The sequence below is a fragment of the Theropithecus gelada genome, chromosome X (assembly GCF_003255815.1).
Source record: "Theropithecus gelada isolate Dixy chromosome X, Tgel_1.0, whole genome shotgun sequence".
NCBI classification, from domain to species: Eukaryota; Metazoa; Chordata; class Mammalia; order Primates; family Cercopithecidae; genus Theropithecus; species Theropithecus gelada.
In genome coordinates this window covers 53032240-53044383 of record NC_037689.1, presented here as the reverse complement: position 1 = coordinate 53044383, position 12144 = coordinate 53032240, and the positions used below count along the sequence as shown (strand labels likewise).

The following is a 12144-nucleotide window of genomic DNA, read 5'->3' as shown; positions in this document are numbered from 1 at the left end:
TAATGCAATCCCTATCAAAATCCCAGCAGGCTTTAAAAAAAAAAAAAGTGACAAGTATAGCCTAAAACTCATACGGAAATTCAAGGGACCCAGAATAGCCAAAGTAATCCTGCAGAAGAGCAGAGTTGGATGACTACACTGCCCAATTTCAAAACTCACTACAAAGCTATAGTAATCAAGCCAGTGTTGTGCCAGCATCAGTTTAGACACATAGATTGACAGAACAGATGTGGGAGTCCAGAAATCAACCCATACATCTATGGTCAATTGATTTTTGACAGGTGTGTCAAGGCCATCTAGTAGAGAAAGAATGGTCTTCTCAACAAATGGTGCTAGGACAACTGGGTATCCACACACAAAGGAATGAAATTGGACAACGACCTCATATCATATATAAAAATTAACTCAAAATGAGTTAGAAACTTAAATGTAAAAGCTAAAACTAAAAAGTTATTCAAAGAAAACCTGGGCATAAATGTTTATGACCTTGAATTAGGCAATGGTGTCTTAGATAGGACACTAAAAGCACAAGTGACAAGAGAAAAACAAAAAAATTGAACATAATTAAGAACTTTTGTGCTTCAAAGGACACCATTAAGAAAGTGAAAAAAAAACAAAGAATGAGAGAAAATATTTGCAAATCATATATCTAAAAAAGAACTTGCACACTTAATATATACAGAACTCTTAAAACTCAACAATAAAAATACAAATAACCCAATTTTAAAATGGGCAAATGACTTGAATAGAGATTTCTCCAAAGAAGATATACAAATGACTATGAAAAGATGCTCAACATCAGTAGTCATTAGGGAAATGCAAATCAAAACCACAATGAGATACCACTTTACATCCACTAAAACAACAACAAAGACAATGACAGTGTTGGAACCTTCATACACTGTTAGTGGGCATGTAAACTGATGAAGGGACTTTGGAAAACAGTCTAGCAGTTCCTCAAAATGTTAAACAGAGTCTTAACACATGACCCAGCAATTCTAGTCCCAGGTATATACCCAAGGGAATTGAAAACATATGTCTATTATAAAAACCCTCATAGCTGCATTAGTCCTAACAGTCATAAAATGGAAACAATCCAAATGCCCAGCAACTGATGAATGAGTAAATAAAATGTGGTATATCCATACAATGGAATATAATTCAGCCATAAAAAAGATAAAAGTTAAAGACAATATGCTAAATGAAAGAGGCCATATAAAGGCTGCATATAGTATTATTTCATTTATTTGAAATATCCAGAGTAATCCAATCTCTAGAAACAGAGAGTTCATTCGTGGTTGTTGGGCCTGTGAGGGAGGCGAGATGGGCAGTAACTATTCACGGGTAGGGGATTTCATTTTGGAATAAGGAAAACGTTCTGAAATTATATTTTTGGTGATGGGGTGATAGTTACACAAATTCATGAATATACTAAAAACCACGGAAATGTTTCAGAGGGTGAATTTCATGGCATAGGAATTGTATCTCAATAGTGCAGTTTGTTGTTGTTATTTTTTGAGACAAGTCTCCCGCTGTTGCCCAGGCTGGAGTGCAGTGGACTCGGCTCACTGCAACCTCTGCCTCCCAGGTTCAAGCAATTCTCCTACCTCAGCCTCGCAAGTAGCTGGGACTACAGGCGCCCGCCACCACGCCCGGCTAAATTTTTTTCGTATTTTTACTAGAGACGGGGTTTCACCATGTTGGCCAGGTTGGTCTCCATCTCCTGACCTCGTAATCCGCCCGCCTCGGCCTCCCAAAGTGCTGGGATTACAGGCTTGAGCCACCGTGCCCGGCCTAGAGCAGTTATTTTTAAAAGACGGTCTTGAAACGTTCAGTGCCAAGTGGCCGGGATTTCCGACGGAAGTCAGCGCTCGTGCCCCCACCCCCCTGCCCCGCGACTCTGTTTCCCCGGCCCCTCCCCCCACCGACAAAGCGCGCTCCTCCCTAACGGTCGCCACTGCCCACTTCTGGTTTCGTCGCACACCCGCCTTTCACCATCCGCCATTCTTGTCACCTCAGCCGCTACCCTCGCTACCGCACCGACTTCGCCCGTGTGCTCGCCCGCACCCGCGCTGCCCGCCATGGCCACCGCCCAGCCTTCGCAGATCCGCCAGAAATACGACACCAACTGCGAGGCCGCCATCAACAGCCACATCAGGCTGGAGCTCTACACCTCCTACCTCTACCTGTCCATGGCTTTCTACTTCAACCGGGACGACGTGGCCCTGGAGAACTTCTTCCGCTACTTCCTGCGCCTGTCGGACGACAAGATGGAGCATGCCCAGAAGCTGATGAAGCTTCAGAACCTGCGCGGTGGCCGCATCCGCCTTCACGATATCAGGAAGCCAGAGCGCCAAGGCTGGGAGAGTGGGCTAGTGGCTATGGAGTCCGCCTTCCACCTGGAGAAGAACGTCAACCAGAGCCTGCTGGAGCTGTACCAGCTGGCCGTGGAGAAGGGCGACCCCCAGCTGTGCCACTTCCTGGAGAGCCACTACCTGCACGAGCAAGTCAAGACCATCAAAGAGCTGGGTGGCTACGTGAGCAACCTGCGCAAGATGTGTTCCCCGGAAGCCGGCCTGGCTGAGTACCTGTTCGACAAGCTCACCCTGGGCAGCCGCGTCAAAGAGACCTGAGCCCAGATTGGCCCCACAGCCACGGGGTCCCTTCCCTGGGTCGGGCCACCAGGCGGGGCGTGCATGTTGCCCTTTCAGAACGTTCTCTTCGGTTTTATCTTTCAGTTTTACCATTGTTAGCAATAAAGTTATCTGGTTCTCAAAGCAATAAAAGTGTCCAGTTGATGCGCGCCTGCAACTCTCACCTTTTAGGAATCAGGGCAAATCCCCACGCAGGTTTAAAGTAGGTATCCAGCAGTCTCTCCACCCACCCCTGCCCGATCTGCATGCAGCTCAGGATTTGCAGGGGTGGAGGGGAATGGTATTTTATGGACCCCTGGAAAACACATTCGTCTTGCCTTTGTAAACTACCCGAGTATGTGGGGTGGCATGGGGTGGAGTGGGCGGTCTTGGGCGCTGGTGGCTGTGGAAGCATGGGCATGGTAAAGTGCAAAACATGGTCTGGAATTCATCATAGTGGTTGCCTCTGAGGAAGAAGTGAAGGGAATGGGATTGGGCAAGGATTAAAATAAACAAAGGGGTCTTCAACTTTACATGAAAACTTGTAGTTTATTAAAATATGCCAATGTTAATGTTTGTTGATTCTGAGTAGCAAGTGGGGGCTCTGGGTGACAGCATAGCAGGGTACCTCTTTGGCAAGCTCACTCTGGGTGACAGTTACAAAGGGAGCCTTAAGCTGGCTTCCCCAAAGCCAAGGGGCTGACAATCTAAAATGGCACTTTGCAAGTCCAAGTCCTTTTATTTACATTGTTGTACTTTGTTTTTACAAGAATCTCAGGAATAAGGAAGGACAAGTATCATGACTTTATTAGTGACAAAAAGGGAGGCCATACAGGCAAGAAGTTGTGGAATCTGGACATGAACTTCGATCTTCTGATGCCATGTTCCTTTTTCTTTCTATTACCCTGCAAGTCTATCAACGGGTTAAAGAAGATTGTGTGGGTAGACTGGGAATCTAGCCAAATAACCTGCCCCAGAAGGGAGGGAAATCCCCCAACACTCTTAAAGGCAGCCCTGATCACTGTAGTCTCTCTCCTAATTACAGGTGTGCCTTCTAGCCTAGGGTGGAGACAGCTTCTAAACCTTAGCCAAAATCCTTCTCATATGAAAGAAGCCTTCAGAATGAGCAACAGACTATATGAGGTAGTAGGGCACCTCACAGGAAGGCAGCCAACACCTGTACACTTGAACCTCTCTGTTCAGGTTCTCTCCCTGAAACAGACAGTCACACTGTTGCCTGAGTTGGCACTGAATACCTAAGAAGGCCTTAGGGCTGGAAATCCCCAGAGTGCACCATCCATCCACCACATGTCTTCATTGTGAGTGGCTTCTCTTCAAGCACAGCAGGTAAATGGGGTGGCTACAAAACACACACACTCTATCTGCAAATCTAGCTCATCTCAAAGCCTGGGCAGAGAAGCCCTGTATGTTTATCATGCACAGTGTACTGTAATCTATACATTGCCTGTTGTGGTCTCTTTACTGAGATCTACAGCTGACACCAGACTAGTTCCATCTTGGTCATGGGACCCCCTCTTTATCCCATTTTTCCCTTTCCTGTGATTCAGAGACACCCCAGGATAATGCAGAGAAGTCTACTTAGAACTACATCCTTTTATTTTACCTGGGGAAAAGCAGGATTTCCTCACCTGCAAGACTCAAAGAGGACTGTGATTACACTCCAGTGCCTATCACATGCCACTACTTGTAGTGTCACATTTCACAGCTTTTCTTTCAGAATCCCTGGCTGGGAAGTCTAGGTAAAGCGGCAGCTCAATTGTTTCTATTCTTGTTCCACTGCAACAAAAACATGAATGTCCTAAATCCCCTCCTTTTGGTTCAGTTTTAGGGTCCACAAACAGCCTTTTGAATATGTGGGGCAACTGTGGGAAAAACAGGAGAAACATTTAGACCAAGCTGGCCCCACTGGCACTTTTCAATGTCTTGTCCTTATCCATCGCTGCAAGTCTCATTTTCCCACCCTCCCTTGCCACATTCCTCTCAAAACGAGTGAGCAAACTTCTTACAGGTGGACCAAATTCCCACATACACACAGCCTTCCCAATTCTTTGATAGCCTGACTTTCAATACTTGAGAGTGAGTTGTGCCCCAGTCTTCTAGCCCTGGAAAATACCACCCTGACACATACAACTGGAGGCTTGTCAGTCATTCGTTGTGCTCTGTTGCTTGGGGCAATGATGTCCGAAACAGTGGCTGTTGCTATGGGTACCAAAGTCTCAGGCAACGATAGTATCGGGACTGAGGGAAAATGGTAAAATTGATAACTTCATCTCAGACTCGAACACGGATTCAAATTAACTGTGTTGAATAATTTACCTCTGGGGAAAAAAAACCCTCACTCTATCACAAAAGGAAATTTCTTAATAGATGGTTGTCACTGACAACTTGTACTTCATTTTCCAGAAAAAGGAAAAGTATTTTTTTTCTTACAAATGTGTGTGACAAGCAGTACAAAGCACCCATTAATTTCTCCTGAATCTTCTCTACTCTGGAAATTTGCTCTACATTTCTGATTTTTAAATTCTCCTTTAATTTTTCTTTTCATTTACCAGCAATTACAGTTTCTTTTCACAAGCCTGAGGGACGTATTTAATCAAGTATTTAGTAGAGGAAAGCATTATCTGTAATCTTGAAACTGATACTATGCTTCAGATTTCAAAATAACAATTTTTGTTTTACAAATCATCTGATGTTGCTGTTGTTGCTGTTGTTATTGTGGTCCTGAGTTCAGGTTCAGAGAAATATTGATGGAGAATTTGCTTCAGGAAAGCTGAAGGGAAAGGTGAAATGAGAGTAATCACATTAGCAAAGTGTGAGGACACCTGAAAAGTAAAAGCAAAGAAATTGACACCTTGATTCACTAGTCAAGGGAGCTATAGGGGTGGGATGAGGTACAGTAAGAAAGGAAAGTACTCATGGCTATCATATTTTTAGGAATCCTGTGACCGTTTGGTTTGGGTTAGGTTATGAGTAGTAACAAAGACCAGAAAAGCAGAGTCTTAAAAAAGATAGGTTTTGTTTTTCATATATAAAAGAAGTATGGAAGAAAACAGTTCAGGGCTACTGTGGAAGAGCTTTCAATCACATTTCGTGGATTCCAAGAGGCATATTTTTTTTCTTTACATTTTAACATACTTGAAATTGGGATGTATCTTACAATCACTGTCGGCCATACCTGTCATTGCCTGAGGATGCACTGCAAAACTCAACAAAATGATATCATTGGCTAAGAAAAAGTCCTGGAGATATTAGAGGTGTACTCTTTTAAAAAATACTACGTTAGCAGCACGTTTGATGGCACGGAGGACGATATTAAGAGATATCAATGATTCTGAGTACAGAAGTGATCGAGAAGAGTGAAATTTGAATCTGAAGAAGTTCTAGCAGTACTTGAAACAATTTATTTAGCACAGTTTCCTTTTTATGTGTGCACACAAGACTGATTCAATAACAAAAGTCTGTGCTTAAATAAGTGTAAAAGAGATTTTCCAGTAACTGAAATTTAAAAATCTAAGGGATAAGAAAACACTGTGTTCTAATTTAATTGGTAGCACTTTCTTGTTCTGTGGTATGTAGAATAATGGTGTGCCTTAAATTATTATGTTTGATTTGATAAAATACATTATCTTGTTGTTTCACTGAACAGGGCTTCCAGTGCAAAGGTCATCTCATGATCCACATGGCTATTACAGCTCCAACCATTACATTAGCATATCAGGAAGGAGAAAGAAAAAACATTTATATATGTATATGTATATATATGTGTATATGTGTGTATATATGTGTATATATGTGTGTCTATATGTGTATATATATGTGTGTGTGTGTATATATGTATAGGAGTGAGGAAAGATCAGGACATTTATTAGGAGGAAAGAAAAGATTATACATCTAAGTGTAATGGAGGATTGATCTTCAAGTTAAGGGCTGGTTGCTTACTGTGATCTCTGATGATTCAGGGGAACAATGTCATGGGAACATTTATTTTCCTTCTAAACCAGAGGATCCAACAGAAGGCCTCAGGCCAGATTCATCTTCAGACGTAGTTTACTTGGACTGATGATTTTTTAACAACCTTTTTACTTTGGAATAATTTTAAATTTTACATTTAAATTGCAAAGATGGTACAATTTCTGCATATCCTTTCCCCAGTTTGCTGTAATGTTAACATCTTACAGAACCATGGTACATTCGTCAAAAATAAAAAATTAAAATTGGCACATTACTATTAGCTAAACCCCACACTGTATTCAGATTTCACAAGTTCTTCCACTGACGTTCTTTTCCTGTTCCAAGTTCCAATCCAGGTTTCTACATTGCATTTAATTGTCATGTCTTCTTGGTCTCCTCTGTCTCCATCTTTCCTTATTTTTCATAACCTTCACAGCTTTGAAGACTACTGATCACGTATTTCGTGGAATGTTTCTCAATTTGGATTGGTCAGGTGCTGCTCTCATGATTAGACTGAGATTCTGGGTTTTGGGGAAAAAGACCACTTTACCTCTGGAGTGTATATTTCATCACATCCTATCATTGAGGCTACATGACATGAACATGACTTATCATTGGCAGTCTTAACCTTTATTGCTTGGTTAGAGGTATTGGCCAGGTTTCTCCACTTAAAGTTGCTATTTTTCCCCTTTCCAAACTCTGTTCTTTAAAGTGAGTCATCAAGTCCAGTTCACCCTCAAGAGGCTAGGAGGAGGAGCACCGCACAGATGGACAGAGTATTTACCTATAATATTTGGAATTCTTCTATAAGAAAAATTTGTGCCTTCTTTCCCATTTATTTATTCAATCATTTATTTATCTCACTATGGATTCATGGATATTTATTTATTATTTTGGGTTATAATCCTGAACCACATTATTTATTTTGTTCCTCAAATTGTTCCACATTTAACCAGTTGGAGATCCTTCAGTTGGCTCCTGTGTTCCTTTGACATAGTCTCATCCTCTGTATGTATGTGTGTAGCATTTCCTTACTTTTCAGCACTATAATATGCTCCAGACCCATGATGTATTTTCCCTGCCCCAGTTCTAGAATTAGCCATTTTCCAGAGTCCTTGTCCGTTTTATTAGATAAATCATATTTAAAAATGAACATCTTGAAAAGCCAATGAATTATAACTTTTATTTTAATTGACACATAATAATCATGCATGTATATGGGGTACCGTGTGATATTTAGATATGCATATACTTTGTGTGATGATCAAACTAGGATAATTACACATCCATCGTCTCAAACATTTATTATGAATTCTTTGTGATGAGAACACTCACAATTCTGTCTTGTAGCTATTTTGAGATACGCAACACCTTATTGTTGACTGTAGTCTCCCTACTGTGCAATAGGACACCAGAACTAATTCTTCCTTTCTAACTGTAACTTCCCACCCTCCTTTTTCTCCCAGTCTCTAGTCTCTGGCAACTACTATCTACTTACTATTTCTATCAGATCAACTTTTTAAGATTCCACATATGAGTGAGAACGTACAGTGTTTGTCTTTCTGTGTCTGGCTTATTTCACTTAACATAATGTCCTCCAGTTTCACCTATGCTGTTGTAAATGACAGAATTTCATTCTTCCTGTAGCTGAGTAGTATTCTACTGTGTAGATATACCACATTTTCTTTACCCATTCATCTGTTGTAGGATACTTAGGTTAATTCCACATCCTGGCTATTCTGTATATGCTGCAATGAACATATGAGTGCAGATGCCTCTCTGACATACTGATTTCATTTCCTTTAGATATATACCCAGTAGTAGTATTGCTGGATTATATGGTAGTTCTATTTTTAATTTTTTGAAGAACCTTCATACTGTTTTCCATCGTGGCTGTACTAATTTACATACCTACCAACAATACACAAAAGTTCCCTTTTCTCCACATCCTCACCAACATTTCTTATCTTTTGTCTTTTTAACAATAGCCATTCTAACTGGCTTGAGTTAATATCTCATTGCTGTTTTGACTTGTATTTTCCTGATGATTAGTGATTGATTCTTTTTGTTTGTTTTTTTAATTTTTATTGTTGTTGTGGGGGGTTTTATTTTTATTTTTATTATTTTTTGCTCACAATTGCTTTGGCTATTCAGCGGTCTTTTGTGGTTCCATACAAATTTTAGGGTTTTTTTCCTACTTCTGTGAAGAATGTTACTGATTTTTTGATAGAGATTGCATTGAATCTGTAGATCACTTTGGGTAGTATAGACATTTTAGCAATAATAGTTCTTCCAATCCACGAACATGAAATATCTTTTTATTTATTTGTTTCCTCTTCAATTACTTTTATCAATGCTTTAGAGTTTGCAGTAATCTTTCAATTTCATGATTAAATTTATTCCTAGCTATCTTTTTTTAGCTATTGTAAATGGAGTTGTTTTCTTGATTTCTCTTTCAGATAGTTCACTGCTAGCATATGGAAACACTACTGATTTTTGTATGTTGATTTTTGTACACTGAAACTTTTCTTTCCATGTACTTGTAAAGTTTCCAAAGTTCTTCTTGTTATTTAATTCTAGTTTTATAACATTGCTGTCAGAAAAGATACTTGATATAATTTCTATCTTCTTATGTTTGGTATAACTTGTTTTGTGGATAATGAACTTTTAATTGGGAAAGTTCTCATAAAATTATATATTCCTGGCTCCTTTTGAAAATGCTGACTATCTGGCTACATTGGGCCCTGTTCCCATGGGAACGTTCATATGGAACTGAGTTTCAGCTGCCATCTTAAAGCATACATATTCTCCAATTCACCACAGTACATGTCATTAAAGCAATGTAACTTAGGTACCTCAAAGAATACTGTGGCAATAAAGTACCTCTTCAGTGATTTTAATTACCTGCTGGACCCTGCAGTCACTCACTTTTGTCTTGTTGTACTTAGACTTTCTGTCCCAGGTGCCATGGTGAGTGAAGGAATCAGTAACTTGTTGTACAACCTCAGCCCCAGAAAAAGGATGACCCTTTGGGTTGATGTGCCCTTCTCTCTCTGGGCCTCTCATGATATTTGGGAGATTACAACTGGGTCCTTTGTCTCTTTGCCTTTGCTGCTTAGAAATTAGAAGAGCTCAGATTATAGTTCAGTCTGCAAGTGTCTCTGTCAGTTTCTCCTCGCCTTGTTGGCCAAAGTGTCAGTTTCTTTAACTTTTGTCACTCCTTGTCATGACTGGAAATTGCCTTGATGTTTCTGTAGCCTTCAAATACATTGCCAGATAGGATGTACAGGGAGTCACAAACCAAGAGGCTCACAGATCAAACAAAGACACTCATTTCACAGTGTTTACTGAATGATATGGAGCATACAATGAGAAACAAGGAAAGAGGGCAGTGAAGAGAAGAGAGGATGCTAGCAGGATGAAAGGAGCATGCGGCCTAAATCCCATGTCAGAAAATGTTCACTGTCTCTTTTCTGCTTTAGCTTTGCCCACTGACTGTATGCTTATGAGGACCAGTAATGAAGATAGCTAAAGTCAACACACACCTGCTCTAACAGACAGATGCAGGGGCAAGTACTCCTGGGCACAACTATAACTCACAGGTCACCTGCTAAGCAGGTGTTTTAATCTAGTATATGAGAGAGAGGACATATGGGACCAGATAACTATTACCAATGAGCAGCTGATCTAAGGATGTTCCAACTGTCATGAATATTTGGTTTCTACTTGTTCTTTCCATCCCTTTTTTTTTTTTTTTTTTTTTTAATTTTTGAGATAGAGTTTCGCTCCTATCGCCCAGGCTGGAGTGCAATGGCTCGATCTTGGCTCACTGCAACCTCCGCTTCCTGGGTTCAAGCGATTCTCCTGCCTCAGCCTCCCTAGTATCTGGGATTACAGGCACCTGCTACCACGCCCAGCTAATTTTTGTATTTTTAGTAGAGATGGGGTTTCATCACATTGGTCAGGCTGGTCTCGAACTCCTGACCTCAGGTGATCCGCCTGCCTTGGCCTCCCAAAGTGCTGGGATTACAGGCATGAGCCACCACGCCCAGCCTTCCATCCCTTCTTATTCAGCACATATATATTCTGCCTGCTTTGTCCATGTCCAGTATGTTTCACAAGAATTATCTACACTTAGTTTCACCTATCCTTATTTGTTTTTCGTATCTATTGCAGAATTGAGTATTCTTAAATAAATTGTAAATAAACATTTTCCTATGCAAACATCTTCTAATCTGTTCTTCAGACATAAACTGGCCTGGGAGGGTGCCATGGATCTTTTGCAGGGCATTGTTGGTGTAGTTCCTGTCGTGGTTCTCTTGTCTAGAATTTTTGTAAGCTATCTTGAAAATCATCTGGAAGCCCTCTCAGGGACATATCCAGCTCACAATAAAAATTGTCCTGACCCCATTTTCTTTAAGAACTTTGATTCTTTAGCTCCTAGTTCCCCTAGGAAATCATTTACCTCTGTGACCTGGAAAAGACAGAAATGCAGTCTTCCTAAAAAGGAGCATATCTGACTAGTTGCCTCATCTTTGTTTTGAGTCTGATACTCTGCAGTGGATTATTAAGTCCAAGAGGCCCTTGAAGGAAGAGAGGTAGGGGTATAGGGTAAATTCAGTAGGTTGAGAATACATGGAAAGTGAAGGCATGTATACCGCAGGTGTAGACATGGATGCAAGAAGTGTCAAGAAACCTTGTGGAAATTCGTTGCACATCTATTATGAGAATTTAAAAAAAGGCAGCAGCATGGGATTGGTGAAATGTGGCACTTACCTGAAAATACAATATTAATCAGTTATTAAAATTAAGTTTTCTCAGGCAAATATGGTCTTGCCCACAAGGAAAGCAGATCAAGTTATTGGCCCTTGATCTGCTTCCCTAATGGGCAAGACCATATTTGGGGCCAACTCCGGGGACCAGTGAGGAGTCAAAAGCTCGTTCCAGCTCTGAGAAAGGAGAACAACCATGTATTCCCTGGTGAAGACAATTTGTAGACTTCACAACAAAACAACTGAGCTACTTTCTCTCACAATTTGTTCTGGAAATGTACTAAATGGAATTTCCTCTGATCACAGACAACCTCCACTTCTCCATTAAAAGGTTCCCAAGAGATACCTGCTGGAAAAAAAAAAAAAAAAATCTACTAGAAAAGGTAAAAAAGAAAACTGAAGGCCTCAGGTGTTTGGGGGCTGTTCTCACTCTGGAGAGTTTTGACAAACTTCCTTGGTTAGAGGCAATCCAAAATGCAGCAGTCCTTTGATGCGGAAGAGTTGCTTGCATAGAACTCAATGATGCCAAAACTAGACAGGATTCCTGATAAGACAATTAACAGCAGATTCATCCAAGAACCTTGGGTGAGGGCTCCGAAGGCATCAAACTAACCAGATTTCGGGGCCCTCTGATATTTGCAGTAACCCCCGCACGTGAGTTTCACTATTATCTGTCAACCTACATCTTATTGAAAATGAAGGTGTTAAAAGGAAAGAGTTTGCTGAAGTAGAGGAAGGGGAGGTTTCCCCTGAACAAATCAGGAAAA

General features: G+C 40.8%; 1 protein-coding gene across 1 annotated transcript; it reads left to right on the top strand.

Annotated features, from left to right (window-relative positions):
* Positions 1–1987: 1987 nt before the first annotated feature.
* FTHL17 (ferritin heavy chain like 17) lies at positions 1988–2793 on the top strand. Its single transcript, XM_025372992.1, has one exon. It carries the CDS (start codon positions 2082–2084, stop codon positions 2631–2633), a length of 552 nt encoding a protein of 183 aa, XP_025228777.1. The 5' UTR covers positions 1988–2081; the 3' UTR covers positions 2634–2793.
* Positions 2794–12144: the final 9351 nt, after the last annotated feature.

Excerpts from the sequence above, each read along its gene's own strand:
- FTHL17 (XM_025372992.1), top strand. The coding sequence starts at position 2,082 with ATGGCCACCGCCCAGCCTTCGCAGATCCGCCAGAAATACGACACCAAC.